The 16,787-nt window shown below is 38.5% G+C and overlaps 1 protein-coding gene across 1 annotated transcript in view; it reads right to left on the bottom strand.

Annotated features, from left to right (window-relative positions):
* Positions 1-14,727, bottom strand: part of TMEM242 (transmembrane protein 242) — a 54,419-nt gene extending 39,692 nt beyond the window's left edge. Inside the window, exons 1-3 of the mRNA XM_036767465.1 lie at positions 14,535-14,727; positions 13,501-13,601; positions 3,567-3,704 (exon numbers count right to left, since the gene is read on the bottom strand). Of these exons, the coding sequence (XP_036623360.1) occupies positions 3,567-3,704; positions 13,501-13,601; positions 14,535-14,622 (327 nt within the window). The 5' untranslated portion in view covers positions 14,623-14,727. The remainder of the gene's footprint in view (positions 1-3,566; positions 3,705-13,500; positions 13,602-14,534) is intronic.
* Between the last annotated feature and the right edge of the window lie 2,060 nt (positions 14,728-16,787).

Here is a 16,787-nt window from a genome sequence, read left to right as displayed (position 1 = left end):
CTACAAAATAAAGTGAAAGATTTGCTCAGATTAACCACCATCCCTTCTACCTCTAAAAGTCTATGTCGATAAAAGATTTGATAGTTTTAAAACAGATGCTCCTGGGGGCAGCTAGGTGGTGCAGTGAGTAGAGCACTGGCCCTGGAGTCAGGAGGACCTGAGTTCAAATCTGACCTCCAACACTTGACATACTTACTAGCTGTGTGACCTTGGGCAAGTCACTTAACCCCAATTGCCCTGCCTTCCCCTCAAAAAAAAAAAAAAAAACAACAACAACAAAAAAAAAACCAAACCAGATGCTCCTAATACTGCCAATGTGACAGCAGGGGATATTAAAATCTATTTTATTAGTCATTCTAGTTTGACATGAATTAGCCTTCAAGCCACTTTTGAGTAACCTTTTTTCAAAAAAAATTGGTGTTTCTAGATATTTCTGACTTTCTAATGCAAGTGCTCAGACTACTCATATAGATTCATTTTACACTCAAGTGTCAAACTGAAGGGACAGCAGGACAAAATCAGGAGCTACTACGACCTTCAAAATGATTTGCACTATATAATAAAACTGCTAAGCGAGGAGAATCTCAAATGAATAACTGACAAACAACCCTTTTGGCAATCCTCTACCATTATAATTCTGTTTACATTAAGCAGAAACTAAAGAATGACAATTTTAAATTAATGCTTAAAATTTTTTATGAAGTGTATCTACTGACCAGAGAGATCATTAGAACTGACTACTCTGGACAAATAAATTATTCTCTTGTGAAAACACAACAAAACAAAATCAGGCCCTTATTAATTCCTTTATTAACTCTGGGCCTCCCAATTACTTTATATGCCTGGAAGTACTTCTGTCCATGGAACTCTGAGTTCCAGAGGCTTTGCTGATATTTTTGGCCAAGACGGGTTTCGATTTGGCCACTTGTACTCATCAGGGATGGTAGAAATAGAGCTGCAGGTGCATTTCTACTGCTCCACATTTAAGACAAGTCTAGTTTGATAGATTCTGCCTGTAAAGCTTGTGCTCATAAGGCATTAAGTCAGCATGTTAGCTACCACATTTTCAAGAATATTGTCATTCTTTGTGGTCAAAGAAATATTCTGATCAAATGAGGCTAACATGTGAGGGGACTGCTATGGCAGGATCACAATAACTGTTTTACATTTTTGAAATTCAGGAACTGTATCTCTCTCTATAATACCTTAGTCTGATATATCTAGGAATGTACAGTAGGGACCTCATGAGCACACCCAGATGATGGATTTGGTCAATCAAAGCTACAACAGCTCAAAGTGCTGGGATCACAGTAAGCCATTAAGGACAGAACGAAAACAAGGAAGGCTTATGGACAAGCAGAATGAGGAAGAGATAAAAGGTGAAGGACACTACAGGCCAGAGACTGACCACAGGAATTGATATATAGACATAGACATAGATGGAAGTGCTGAGCAAAGTGAACACAGTATGGGGAAGTAAAGTGAAGACAGAAAGGACCTGGGTTCAGGGGTTGGAAATCTTGGGATAGAAAAAGAGAAACAGCCAGGGAGGATAGTTCAGCATGGAGTAGAAAGAGAATGAGCACATGGAATGTAAGAGGGGAAAAAGCAAACTGAGAGGAAGAAAATGAAGTATAAAGAGGGGAAAGAGATAGATGAAAAGGTCACAGAGACAGAAGACGAAGTTAGAGCCTGGGAAGGATGACAATTAAAGAATGAAGAGCTAGCACGAGGAAAACCTCCAGAAAGGAATGAACAAATAACTGTGCTGATAAATATGTCTATTTCTTGAGTGGAGTCGGGATTTCACTGATACAGAGAACTGTCTCTGAGGAAGCACATCAGCGCTTGTTCTACATCTCCCATTCTTGGAAAGTTGCCAGGAGCAATGGAGGGTAAGTGGTGAGTAATACAGCAGGACTGAAGAAAGGCAGGATTTGGACCCTGACTCCAGGTCCAGATTTCTATCCATTACACCACACTATCTCTGTGTATAATTATAATCCCTGTTCTAGGAGTCTCAGACTGTAAGTTATCACAGACAGAAATCTGTCTACTGTAACCACACACACACACACAGAGAGCAAAATAATAAGAGATAGAAGATAAGGCTGACACCAAGTTGTCAAGGGTCTTGAATGCTGAGGACCAGAATCTGAACTTTACTCAGCAGACAAATGAGACATCAAAGACTGTTCCAGCAGTGCTATAAAGGATGGATTCAAGAAGGAAAATGGTGATTTAGGAATCTCACATAATTATTGAATTTGGGGACTATGGGAGGCCTCAGGAATATACCAGCCTGACTTACTTATTTTACAGATGAAAAAACGAAGATCTTCAGAGGCTAAATGACTTACCCAGAATCACACAATCTCTAAAAATAATAATATCGGTTTCAATGACTATAGTTGGTAGGGAAGGAGGAGAGAGAAGGGGGAAGGCCATCAACTTGGAAGTGTTTACCCCATCTCAAACTAAATTAAAAGCATTTGTAATAAGGAGCATGTAGTCATGGAAGGACTTAAGCAACTTTATAACAATATGACTTTTAGGGGGAGATTTTTTTCTTTTCAGCAATGTTTATAGAAAGGAAGAATTATGAAAATCATGTTACAATTTCATTACTTTTATTCACACATCTATACATAAAATTTGCATATATTATGCTTTAGAAAAAATGACTGAGAAGCTATTGTGGCTACATCTAGAATTCTTTTATTTTTTTGATCCTAAATTCCAATTGCAGATAATTAAAAAGAGTATTTTTCAGGAAGGAATAACTATGTAACTCTTTCTACTTATTTTTTTAAAAAAATAAACGTTTTACATCTCCTTAAGTTGATTTATTAAATAAGTTGTGTGTCTTAAAGATTATTAATAATGTGGGATTTTTCAATCATTTTAAAATGCCATAACATACTTTTAAAGTATGCTTGTGGAATCTGAAACCAAGTGGCATGCTTCATAGAATTTTTATAACTGAAAGAGATGTGAAAATTCATCAAGTTCGGGGATTCTTGGATTTATGGGTGGGAGGGGATCTGTGAACTTGAAAGGGAAAAAATTACATCTTTATTTTCACTAACCTTTGACAGAAATTTATGCCATTTCCTTCAATTATTTAAAAAAACATTATTCTGAGAAAGGATCTGAGAAAGGTTAAGGACTCCTGAAATATAGTACCTCATTTAACAGATAAAGAAACTCAGGCCTAGGGAGGTTAAGCAGCTCACCCAAGATCACAGGACTACATAGAGCCAGATAGAGGGCTAGAACACAGGTCATCTAACTCCCCTGTTGTAAAATAAACTAAAATTTTTAAAAAGGCTATTTTATCATGTTATATATTATATTCAATTATTTAAATCACTGTCTTATATAAGCTTAATGTGCTATGAACATTAGTGAGAACTTAGCGAAGTTCTTCAGCATTCAGTGGGATCTGTGCATAAATGTATATTAGAGAGAAAAGGGTAAAATTAGCTAAGGTTCCTAAAATCTGCAGCAGATATGGTGACTGTGCATGCTAAGACTTAGGCCAGAGATATAGGGATGGTACTTACACTGTGAACTCCTAAAGCTTTCCAGACTGCAAAACTGATTACACCAACTCCACACCATGCATAAAGTGAACCCCAACCCAATGCTCGCAAGGCGAGAGAAGAACCACTCTCTGGTAAAGCAGCTGTGGCAGTAATTCCCTGGAAACAAAAACAGAATAAGAAGAACAATGTGAGTCAGAAAGAGTGATAGAGATAAGAGGAAAATTAATCCAAGAGTAAGAATTTAAGAGTAAGAATCACGGGATCACAGACTTAGAGCTAATGGAGATGTTAGGGGCCACTGACTACATTTTAAAGATGAGGAAAGTAAGTCTTAGGGAGGTTAAGTGACTTGGATTCAAATTTAGGTCCTTCTGACTCCAAGTCTGGTGCTCCATCTACTATGCCACCTGGGAAAATGTTCAAGTGAGAAGTTATTCTAAGGACAGCTTTCCACATGCTAAACTAAATAATACAATAATAGCTAGCAATTACATAGCATTTCAAGGTCTGTGAAGCATTTTACATGTTATCTCATTTAATCCTCACAACAACTTTGTGAGGTAGGTGCTATTATTATCCCCACTTTACAGATGAAGAAACTGAGCTGAGTGATGTTAAGTGAATTCCTAGGGTCACACAGCTAGTGTCTGTGGTGGCAGCAAACTCATACTCCAACCTTCTATCTACTAAGCCACCTAGCTGAAAGAGGTCAAGTCAAAAAATCCACAGGTTGCTGTTTTTAACTGGGCCTCGCTATCTTGCCAGGCTAGAAGTGCAGTGCCCACTTGTGCGTGGATCAATGCCACTGATCTGCAAAGAAGGCTTGGCTTGCCCCATTTCCAACCTGAGAGAGTTCAATCCTCCCTAGGCAATTTAGTTCCTCCTCCCCCATCCCTTTACCACACTGCTTCCGGACTTAGTATGGACAGCTGATGGGTTTTTATGCCTACTGCAGCTCAGATTTCCTGAGCTCAAGTGATCTGTCAGTCTCAGCTTCCCTGGTAGCAAGGATTACAGGCATATGCAATCATGTCTGGCCCACAAGGTTAATTCTTAAAGAAACAATCACAGAAGATCAATTTACCAGCTTCAAATTCTTGGCCCTCCTACCCACCCTCCTCTTCTCACACACCCAAACATTCAGCTGTTTTTCAGATATTTGGCATCTCTAAATTAATAATATTCTTATTTGAAACTGTTTTTTGTAGTCCTGTGTATTATCACGGCATTTGCATTAAAACTAACCTAATTAGCTACTGTAATTTAAGGCAAAGACTCTGGATTTAAAGCCTCTCACAAAGACCAGATGCTAGCCCTAGCAACCCTAAATAAAGCAAAGAGAAAACAGACAGTCAGTAGAAGAGGAGGTTGGAAAAGAGTATGTAGGCTTTTAGAGCATTCCTCTCTGCCATGTCCTGAGGGGACCTTCTCTTCATCTCTTCATGACCAGTCCCCAGAGGTTCAGCCAGGGGACTGATGAAAGGCAATCAGTTTAGAAAGAAGAAGTTGAAGAACAGGCCACTCAGAAACTCCTAAAGTAATGTCCCAACTGGTAACCCATACCTGCTAAGAGACAGAGACTTCATCCTTGGTGTGAGATATCAAAGAATTAGAAGGACTAGAAAAATGGCGCAATAATCCAAGGCTTTAAGAAGGAAAAAAAGTGGCATGGAGAAGAAAGTTTTTAGAAAGTATATCATATTGTACATATATACCTATATTGCTTGCCACCTAGAGGAGGGAAAAGGGAGGAAAAAATATTTGGAACTCAAAATCTTATAAAAATGAATGTTGAAAACTATCTTTACATGTAATTGGAAAAAATGAAAGTATATCGTAGGAAAGGGATGATAAAGAGATAGACAAAAGCTGACTGAGGACAAGAAATGAACAGACCTTCAGAAAAAGGACTATTTCAATGTAAAAGTACTTTATCACAAAGGAAAATGAGTCAAAATCTCTTGAGGAGAAGGAAGGAACTACAGTCAGTTCCATAAGACTCCCTCAAACATCGAACCAACTCTGACAACCTAGAGAATGATTCAGAGGAATAATAAGAAAATTAAGTGAAAATATAGAGGACAGAAATTGGAGTTCTGGCAAGTGTAGTAGATACTAAAGAATTTAGAAAAGATAACGAGGTATGCACCATAGTATTCAATTATCCAAAAAAAAAAAAACAACATAATTGGAAGGAAAAACGGAACAAAACTTTAAAAAAAGATGAAAAATACACACGAAAACTCTAAAAACAAAAAGATTGAACTTAAAGAACAGACACAGAAAGATTCTAAGGAGTAGAGGCCTTTCAGAAAAAAGAAAAACCCTAATGTAATGACTTAAAAAAAAAAACTAATGATGAAATACAGCTCTTACCTTTTGGAAGAGAGGTGATAGAGCAAAGAAAAAGAAAAGAAATGGGGGCTTGGGGGTAGTGCCAGATATTTAAAAATCATTAAGAAGACCAGAACGGTGCAGCTAGATGTCACAGTGAATAGAGCACTGGTGCTGGAGTCAGGAGGACCCAAGTTCAAATCTGGCTTCAGACACTTAACATTTACTAGCTGTGTGACCTTGAGCAAGTAACTTAATCCCAATTGCCTTACCTCCCCACCTCCAAAAAAAAAAAAAAAAGACCACAGCAATTTTGTTACTGTGTTGATAAAATGAATACATACATATACACATATATGTATATGCATAAAATTCTTTTTAAAACTTACATAACAAATTCAGTATTCCTTAAGTAATTAGGCAATAAATGAGCATTTATCAAACACTAACTTTATGTCAGGCAGTGTGTAAAGTGCTAGAAATGCAAAGAAAAAGAAAAAAAATTTCTCCATCTAGTTCTGCATATATTTGAAAAGTCTGTTGATAAAAAAAGAAAATATTTTAAAATAACACCATGAAAATGAAAACCTGAATACCACGCTTCAAGAAATCATTCAGGAAAACTGCTCAGAAATAGCAAAAGTAGGAAGAAAAATACTTATTTAGAGGATCTAGTCCATCTGTTTGGTGATCTACAGAACATCAACAGACAATTGAAATAAAATCCTGCCTAATAGGCTACAGCGAGTTATGCAAGAAATCATTCATTAAGACCAAGTTGGATTTATACTATGGATGCAAGGATGGTTCAACAATTAGGAAAACAATCAACACATTTAATCACATTAGAAACAAAACCATTCAAAACCACAATTATCTCAATAGCTGTAAAAAGCCTCTGACAAAATACCACACTTACTTATGCTAAAAACCTAACAAGTAAAGGAGGGAATTTTTTTTTATATATATCACCAAAAGTATCTATTTAAAACCAAAATCAAGTATCACCTTTCCTAATACAAGAATGGCCACTCTTCTCATGATTACTTAATACAGTCCTGGAAATGCTAGCTAGTAGCATTAAGACAAGAGAAACAATTCAAAGGTGGAAACATAAGTAAAAAAGAGATAAAACTATCCCTATGCAGAAGATATGATGATATGTACTTAGAAAACTCCAGAGAATCAACAAAGATAAGTGATACAATTAATAGCTTCAGCAAAGTTGCAGGCTATCAATATAAGTAGGCATTAAATATTAGTGAATAGAGCACCGGATCTGGAATCAGGAGACCTGAGTCCAATTCCACCTCAAATATGCACTCACTGGTAACCTGGACGAGTTACTTAGCCTCTACCTGCCTGAGTTTCCTGGGAATAATAACGCTTACCCCACAGGACTGTTCTAAGGATAAAATGAGACATTTGTAAAGCACATATGACAGTGATTGGCACATAGTAGGTGCTTAATAAATGCCTGTTTCCTTCCTTCCAAAATCAACTGCATTTCTACATACTAACAAAATACAAGAATCAATAATGGTAAGGGAAATTCTAATCCAAGTAACTAAGAAATACATAAAATATTTGGAAATCAATCTACATCTGGGAATATGGGGGAAAATGGGGAATGGGGAAAAATGAGAGAGAAAATCTTTGTATCAAACTTCTATGACAAAGGTTTGGTATCCAAGATACAAAAACAATTAACAGATATATTTCATATAAATATATGACCAAAAACTGTTACCCAGTAAATGGTCAAAGGATATGAACAAACAGTTCTCAAAAGAATTGCATAGTGTTTATAACCATATGCTCCAAATCACTAATAAGTGAAATATAAATCAAAATAACCCTGAGGTCCACCCTACTCCCTGTAAATTGGCAAAGATGACAATAGTTAATGTTGGAAGGGTTGCAAGAAGATAAGCACATTGGTCTATTGTTGGTAGAGCTGTGAACTGATACAATTATTTTGGAAAGGAATTTGGAATTACACAAATAAAGAGGTCCATATCCTCTGACCCAGAGATTCTCTTAGCAGGCTTATGCTCCAAAGGAAACCATTGCTAAGAGCAAAGTCTCCATATCCCTCCAAATATTTATAGTGCATTTTTTTTTGTGATAGCCAAGACCTGGAAACAAAATAGATGCCAATTGATTGGGGAATGGCAAAACAAACTGTGGTATATGAACGCGGTGCTGTTAGAAATGATCACTGTGGTAAATACTGAGAAGCATGGAAAGATCTACATGAAGTAATTAATAGTAAAGTAAGCAGTACCAAGAAAACAATATATACACAATGACTACACATACACACTCAAAAGTGAATGGGGGAAAATTATAAAGAACAAGCGTGGCTTGAAAAAAGCCAGATAAGAAGACACTCCCATCCCACCCCTTGGCAAACATGTAAGGACCACCAAGTGTGGCATTTATTTTCAGACTTCTTTTTGATGTATTGCTTAGTTACGCCGAATTTTTTCCTTTTTTTTCTTTAAAAAATATAATAAATTTACGTTCTTTTAAAAAGATAACTGATACATGGGATGCTCTCTAGAAAGGAGTATGATAAGACTATTCAGAGAAACTATGGTCATATATAAAAAAAGACATATTTTAAAAAGAAAATATTTCAGCCATTTGGAATTATAGTAAAATAAAATGTAAGTGGAGATTTTAACTTGTTTTAGAAGAGTCAAAATCTGCTAAACCTATATTTAAAAATTCTCAGACCTAAAATTTTTAATGTCCTTCATACGGGTTACATTCAAATTAACTTCATACTTCAACTCCTTAATTGCTCTTAATAATAAGAATGACACACACACTCCTCCTTTTCCCACATAGTGGGTCCTACAGCATGGTTACATAGGTACCATACAGACATGTGCCTTAGTTTCTTCAATTGGCCGTATTTCCCTCTAACAATAAAAGCTATTAACCAAATGCTATTAATCAGAGGAAGTGGAAACACTAGTGGCACAATTCTGATTTTAGAAATGTAAGTTAAATTACTTCCCCAGGGGTCAGAATTCAGTCTGTGTAGAAATACATTGAAAATATTAATATTCTGTTTAAATCAAATAATGATAGTTGTATTAAAAAAAAATGAAGAGAACATCAGTAAAAAATTTGACAAGAAAAAAAAAAGACTTGGCAAGGTAAAAGTGGGAGAGGTAACAAAGGGCTTTGGATGCCAAATAAGAGCATTTTGTATTTGCTCCTGGAGGCAATAGGAAACCACTCTCAAAATGAAAGGTCATCTGAAATGCTAGCAAGAAAGTAAATAAATACATATTATATACGTACCTATGCTTGTGTCTAATTATAATCTTTTCTTTTAGACTTATCCGGCAATTCAATTCAATTCTCCCTACAGTTATTCTCTTTCATTATTACATAGAACTTATTTTAAAATTTAAATTAAATATCAAAAATCCTTACTAAAACAATGAACATTTGCATGCAATTTCACACAAAGGTTACTTATGAATCCCCAAAGCATGTTACGGATATTTGTAGTGCATTTTCCAAGGCTAAAATAATTGAGTTACTCTCCTGTGAATAACTCTATACTCATTATATATTTCTTTCTCAATATTAGTGTGCATTTCATCTTCTGAAGATTTAGCCATACTTTTCTGAGGAAGTAGCTGGCAAAAATTAATAATCCTTTGTACAAGTATAGAAATTAAAGGACAGGACTATTAAGCAATTTACTCAGAGTTAATCGAAAGTCAATGAGACAACTAAGAACAAAAGTTCATTAACTTTCATCAATCTCATCTTCAGAGAACATTTAAATTAAGTCAAACTGATATGAATCACTAATTCAAAAGATACATTTTAATCATATTTCCCTTACATTTTTGTTATATGCTGTAACCTCAGTGATACAATTCTCATTTCCAAGACAGGTAGAGTTTTCACTTTTATAAAAGTAACACAAAGTAGTGATATAGATTTTTTTTTTCAGATTGACCTTGCAGCTATATCACAAACTAAATAATTTGCTTCTTTTATTTACCTAAAAATAAAGTAGATACTTGGGGAGTTATTGGGAAGTCAGCCAGTTTCAATTCAACAGATTAATAATGCTTCTTTTGAGAGTTTGGGGGTTTTTTCCCCCTCCTTTGGCCATTCTACAGTATGAGGTGAGATAGTGGTAGAGAGGAAAGAACGCTGGCTCTTGCCTCAGAATCTGAGTTCAAACGCCACCTTTGCCACTTACTACCTGCGTGACACAGACAAGCTACTTAACCTCTCTTAGACTCAGTTTCTTAATATATAAAATGAAGGAGTTGGACTAGCTGGCTTCAGAGATCCCTTCCTGCTTTATGTTTGAACAACAATGATTTTGGAGGACTTGGGGTTTTTTACTCAAACCTCAATGTGGTGAGCTCCTACTATAAAAATTCCCTCCACCAACACAAACTAACAGCTTAAGGGACCTTGCCCTGTTCACACCGATAGTTTGTGTTAGAAGTAGGCCTCGAATACAGGTCTTCCTAATTCAACAGTTGCCAAAACTTCTAAATTATTTATATAACTCAAGCAAGACACAAGTATTTTCAGATTTTCCTTCAACAAACATGCCATTATATTTCTTATATTTTTAAAATTTTAAACTAGTTACAAATATGAAATATAGTAGCCCTTTAAAAAAATGAAATTTACTCTCAATCAGGTCAATGAAAGAAACTTAAAATAATATGTTCATCGGCTAACTTTGTCTTTATCTTTTTCTTTTTTACTACTCGTAGGTGGGGAAAGAGAGGTAAGCCTTCAAACAATCAACATTTACTGAATTACCAATTTGTACTCTTTCAACCTTCCTAATTTCTCAATTAAAAATTACTTAGAATGGAAGAAAATATTCTTCCTATATTTGTGAAAGAAACTATTACTGTTAAAAATTGATTATTCCTTCAGTAGTCTCTAACCATATCCTTAAGTTCAGTTTTATCTAAAACCTTATTAAATATACAGTTCTTGAACGATTCACCCTTACCTCAGAAAACGATTGGAATTGGTATCCAGGAAAAAATACTGCTGATAATCTTTTTGTCATTCAGTTGTTTTTCAGTTGTATCCAACTCGTTGTAATCCTAGTTGGGGTTTTCTTGGCAAAGATATTGCTATTTCCTTCTCTAGCTCATTTTAGAGATGAGGAACTGAGGCAAACAAGGTTAAATGACTTGCCCAGGGTCACATAGCTAGTAAGTGATCAAGGCCACATTTGAACTCAGGAAAATGAGTTTACTCACTCTATCCACTGCACCACCCAGATGCCGTAGATAACCTTACAGCAAATTATTTTTTGGTAGTTAAATTCACTGACTCTCTAGTACCAAGTTGAGAATAATAATTGTCTGAGAGATCAGTAAATGGGAGTATGGGGAGCTTATTTCCCCAAGTCAAGTCAACTGGTTGCAGAGTTAGGACTAGAAAACCCAGTTTCTTCAGGTCCAGTCTGGTTCTGTTCCCTTATACCAAGTCACAACAGTGTCTCCCAAAGTCCCCAGGATAGTTAAGCATCATCCTAAAAAATACAAGAACCCCCGTTTATGAATGGATTGTGCTTGAAAAGCTTAAGAGCCAGCTGTTTGGAACTCATGACATTTCCCCACAGAACTACCACAAATGATGATTAAATTCTCAGTCTAACCCACAAAATCTACCATGTACCTGAAATATTCTTTCAAAGTAAGGTTAGAACTGGATCGCAGACTCGTTTGAACACTGACTCCCTTGAGGACAGGCTGGTCTGAGGAACCAAAAGCTTTAAAGACCAGTAGTATTAATGTAAGAGTTATAGGACTGAAGCCAGAGAAGCCAGGAGGAAGAGGTGAGTAAAAAGAGCATCCCAGCACAGGGGACGGCCCCTAAAAAAGCATGGAGTTAGGAGATGCCGAGTTGTGTGTACAAGGAACATCAATAAAACATTGTTGCTTGGCTGAAAAGTACATGGATGGGAGTGAAGCATAAGGAGACTGGAAAGATGGAAGGAGGGCCAAAGTTATGAAGAGCTTTAAATGCCAAACAAGGGTTTTACATTTGATCCTGGAGATAATAAGCACCTGTGGGGCTGGTGGCAATATTCAGGGACTGGACCTGAAATCTAGGGGACCTGGATCGGAACCACTTTCTATCTGTGTGACTCTAGACCAGGGCTGTCCAAAATGCGGCAGTGCGATTTATGCGCCTGCAAGCACAGAAATTTACACAAATGCTTTAGTAAAGGAAGCCAAGATGCTGCAGAGCTCTCACTAAAACGGCAAATCAAAATATTGTCTCAATAAAAACCTAAGGTTGGACAGCCCTGCTCTAGACAAATCACCTAACCTCTCAGTCTTGGACCCCTATTTGTAAAACAGGGATAATAACAGCACTTACCTCACAGGGTTGTTCTAAGGATCAAATTAGATAACATATGTAAAATGTTAGTCAGACCTCCTCCACAATCACTAAAATGATTTTTCTAAAGTAACATCCGACCATGTCACCCTTCTACTCAACAAATCCCAGTGACTCTAGGATCAACTATAAACTCTTCTGTCCAGCTCTTCACAAACCGGTTCCCTGCTACCCTCCCAGTTTTTTTTTTCCTGCTACTCCCCTCAACACACTCTCCAGTTTACTTGATATCCCTCCCCCATACCCTATCTCCTGCCTCTATGACTTTAGGCTATTTCTCTTTTGGCCAGGAACCTTGAGGGTCTTCCCCTCCCAGTTTGATTTTATTCTTTTTTTAGTTTTGATTAAAGGGGCCATCCCTTGATTAACTTTTTAAAGAGGCCTATTCACTGAATGGACATTACCTCTTAATGTAGCTTAAGATCATGTTAGCTTTTTTTGGCTGCCTTGTAATACCGTCATTTCATATTAAGTTGATAATCCAGTAAATTCCCTGATCATTTTTCACATAAAATGCTGTTTTGTCACTTCTCACCTAGCTCATATATGATAAATAGGTACAATTACCTCTACTAAAAATTTTTTTTATTAGATTTAGCCCATCGTTCTAGATTGGCAAGAACTCTTTGAATCCTGAGTCTCTCACCCAATGTGTTAACTACCCCTTCATGTAGTTTGCAAATCTAACAGGCATATCTATGTCTTCATCAAAGATATCAATAAAAATATTAAGTAGCAGACAGCTAAAGACAGAAACTTGGGCCCCTCTACTCAAGATCTTCATCCAAGTTGAAATCAATTTATTTATCTTCAGATCTATTCCTTTAAGCAATTCCAAATCCACCTAACTATAAATATCTAGACAACATCTCTCTACCTTGTATTTAGAATGGAAATCCTCTTTGGAAACAGGATATACATTTAAAGGAAGCACTTCTAAGCATTTTTACTTTGAAATCAAATGAGATAATAATTGTAAAGCACTTGGCAAATGTCTGATACATAGTAGATACTCAATACTTGTTCCCTTTAAAACTAGCAATAAAAAAAGAACTTTAGACTCCATGCATATTCAAAGATGTATTAAATCAGTGGGAAACACCATCAAGATAAAAATCGCACTCCATCCTCGCTCCATGTAGCAAAATGTTACTGAAAATAATATAGATGCAAATTAACTTAGATCACAAACCTTATTGAACCATCGAGGGCTTTTCTTTTTGGCCAGTGACAAAGTTGTAACAAAACCAGCAAACATTCCTGCAGCAGCAACTGTACCAAGAAAAATTCCACCTGCCAAAGATTAAATTTAAAAAATTAAGAACCTCAGAAAGAGCCTAAATAAGAAAGTTTCAAAGAAAATTTAAGACATGCTCTACTCCCATTTATTAAAAAAACTCAGAAAGAAATGTTTATCATCTATCCTGCAAAGGAGAAAATGGAAAGTTATTACAACTGTTTGAGATCGGTGACAGTTGTGCAAAAGAAAAGGTTTTTTTTCTTTTTATTGTTTTTTTTCCCATTAAATTAAGCTCATTCTGAAACGAGCAATAAAGACAAGTTTAATGACACGAGCACTAGATGGGGAGTCAGAAGCCCTGGATTCAGATCTAGATTCTGCCTCTTAGTAGTGCTTTGACCTTGGGCAAGCTGCTTCATTTTTCTGGGCCTGTGTCCTCTTCTGTTGCAGAGGGTTACAAACATCAAAGCCGCAACATCCACGGTGATTGATGACGGCATCCGCACCCACCTCCTAGGGTTGTTGCGAGCCTTAAAGCCCTACAAGAACGTGAGTTACTATGGTTATATCTAAGGTGCCTTCAGCACACCAGACCCCACTGTCAGGGCCGGGTGGTGGCTTTGGGGGCGGGGGTACATGGAGAGCAGCCTGCCCGCCTTCCTCCTCTCCCCAAAGCTCCCCCCCCCCCCGCAAAAACACCAAGGGCTTCGGGGAGGGCTGAAAGGGTCCTTGGATTATGTGGTTGCTCTACAGACGAGGAAACTGAGGCTCAGAGCGGATCAGTCTCTGACTGCGGGTCGCGGCCAGGAGGAGGGGAGGGTCTGCTGGGAGGCGTTGGGGGGCGCACAATGGCACACGCCTCCCACAATCACCGACACAACCCGCTCGTCCTCCAGGCAGAGCGCAGCGGCCCCGGCGGCCTGGAGCAGTGGCCGCGCCAAGGGCCGAGCTCAAGGCTCCTGGGGACCTTCAGCTGCCGCGCGCACCTTTCACAAGAAACAGCCGGTTGTCCGGGGCCGCGGGCTGCTCCAAAGAGTCGGGGAGCCCCCCGGGCCCCGAGCCCACGGGCTCCATAGCTCGATGGCGGCCGAGCCGTCCACCAACTGAGACCGGCTGGAAACAACGAAACCAGAGAGAAAGGTGCCGGTGCGGTGCAACCGGAATACGGTCGCGGGCAGGGCTGCCGGCTGCAAGGTTCCGCCCTTCTCCTTCCGGTGCCTGAGCATCGCGAGCTCTGGCCCCGCCCCCAAGGCCTCCTCTTCCCCTCCCCCACCCCAGCCCAAGTCCACATCTGCGCAGACGCGCTATCACGCCTCTGCTGGGGCACGTGCCCTAGGGCCCACTTTCCCTTGAGAGCACCCTATTGGGTTAGGAGTGAGGAGGGGCAGGCATGTAGATGTAAAGTATATACAGGGTGTTCCTGAAGTCAGGACACATAGGCAAAAAATGCATATTTTCAAGAAATGAAATGAATGAAATTTTGAACATTTTATTTACTTGGAATATTAACAAATAACATCTTCAATATGATTTCCATCATTTCTGATGCAAAGGTTGATGCGCTTTGCAAGATTCACATGAACTCAATGAAATAACTCCACATTGCCGTCAATTTTAGCACATTAACTCTTTATGCATTCAATCAAGTGTGTTGCATCTGTGATTTTCATTGAGTACAACTTCTTTAGCATACCCCAGAAAAAGAAGTCAAGGGGGCTAAGGTCTGTTAATATTCCAAATATTTCAAAATATGCATTTTCCCCCTATGTATGCAGACTTTAGGGACACCCTGTATTGCTAGTAGGGCCTTAGACTTCGAAGATCTGGTATTATCTAGCCACTGCATGAATTTAATACTAAAATCCACTGGCTGCCTAGCAGAGAGCCCAAGACACCTTGAACTCCTAGCATGGTGTACTAAATGGATGGATGGATGCATGGATGGATGGATGGATGGATTGGTAGGTGGATGGGTGGATGAATGAATGGTTGGATGGATGACTAAATGAAAAGTTGGAAGGATGAATGGTTGGTTGGATGGATGAATAAATGAATAGTTGGATGAATAGATGAAGTCATGAATGATGGATGGATTGGTGGATGGATGAATGAATGGTTGGATCAACAGATGAATAAATAAATGAAGAAAACATTTATTAAACATTTACCATGTGCAAAGCACTGTACTGCACCAAATGCCGAGGATACAGATTGAAAAGCAAGACAGCCCTTTGCTCTCAAGGAGGTCACATTAGGGAGAGACAACACATATGGAAGGTTTCAGCTGCAAGTCAGATGGAAAGGTCCTATGGGTCCTTAGGGTGCAAAGGCAAAGTGATGCTTCTTCTTTAACATCATCTCCATTGATAAGATCACATCAGTTTCTGATGCTGAATCATTTGACAATGCCAAAGACCGTGGTGACAAGAACTTTCTTTTCTAAATCTTCAGTAGATGGGGCTATAGCATCTATAGGAGGAGTGGCCAGGCTTCATTCCACAAGGGTTGCTTCAGGCAATGGACTGGAAGCATTACCATTCCCAAGACTCTCAGGTTTGGGGTCCTGAGCTATCTCCATCAGGATCTGAGGTGAAAGGGTGGTCAAGGTGTGGTGATGGTGATGGTGGTCCTTGCCTGTCACATGCTGCCTCTTGTCTCTCCTTCAGGGTGTTTTGTTACTTCGGGAAAGCTTGTTTGTCTGCCTTGTGGGTGGGAGTTGGTGGCCATGAATGACCCTTTCTCCATAGCAGTTTATTTCCCCAGAGGATGGATGTGAGGGCTAGTCTGGAAGCAGGAAAGGGGTGGGGGGTGGGGGTGGGGGAGAAGATGTTGCCATTCTCAGTGCTCCTGTACTTATCTGCCTATTGGTGGCAGTTGATCAGCAGTTGTTGCTGGTGGTGATAGGGAAAATAGGACCCTTCTCCACAATGGAGGATAAGTCAATCTTGTCCAATCTCTCATTTTACAGATGGGAAAAGTAAGGACCAGGGAAAAAAAATAATTGCCCAGAGTGACAAACATGCTAGATATCAGAAACTCAGTGCTCATTTTCCAAATTCAGTGCTTTTTTCTCTCCCCCTCCAACCCCTACATATGTTGTTATTGTATTGAACCCATTCATATGAGGACTAGCAAGTAAACTAGCTTGGGAGAAATATCAAGTACATGATGTGTAATCAACCTGCAAATACAGGTTGAAGCCTTGTTGTAAAGATCTTTAAATGTCAAGCCGTCAGTCA

Source organism: Trichosurus vulpecula, chromosome 7 (assembly GCF_011100635.1).
Source record: "Trichosurus vulpecula isolate mTriVul1 chromosome 7, mTriVul1.pri, whole genome shotgun sequence".
NCBI lineage: Eukaryota > Metazoa > Chordata > Mammalia > Diprotodontia > Phalangeridae > Trichosurus > Trichosurus vulpecula.
Note: the sequence above shows the minus strand (reverse complement) of the source record. Positions and strands in the feature narration are given on the sequence as shown.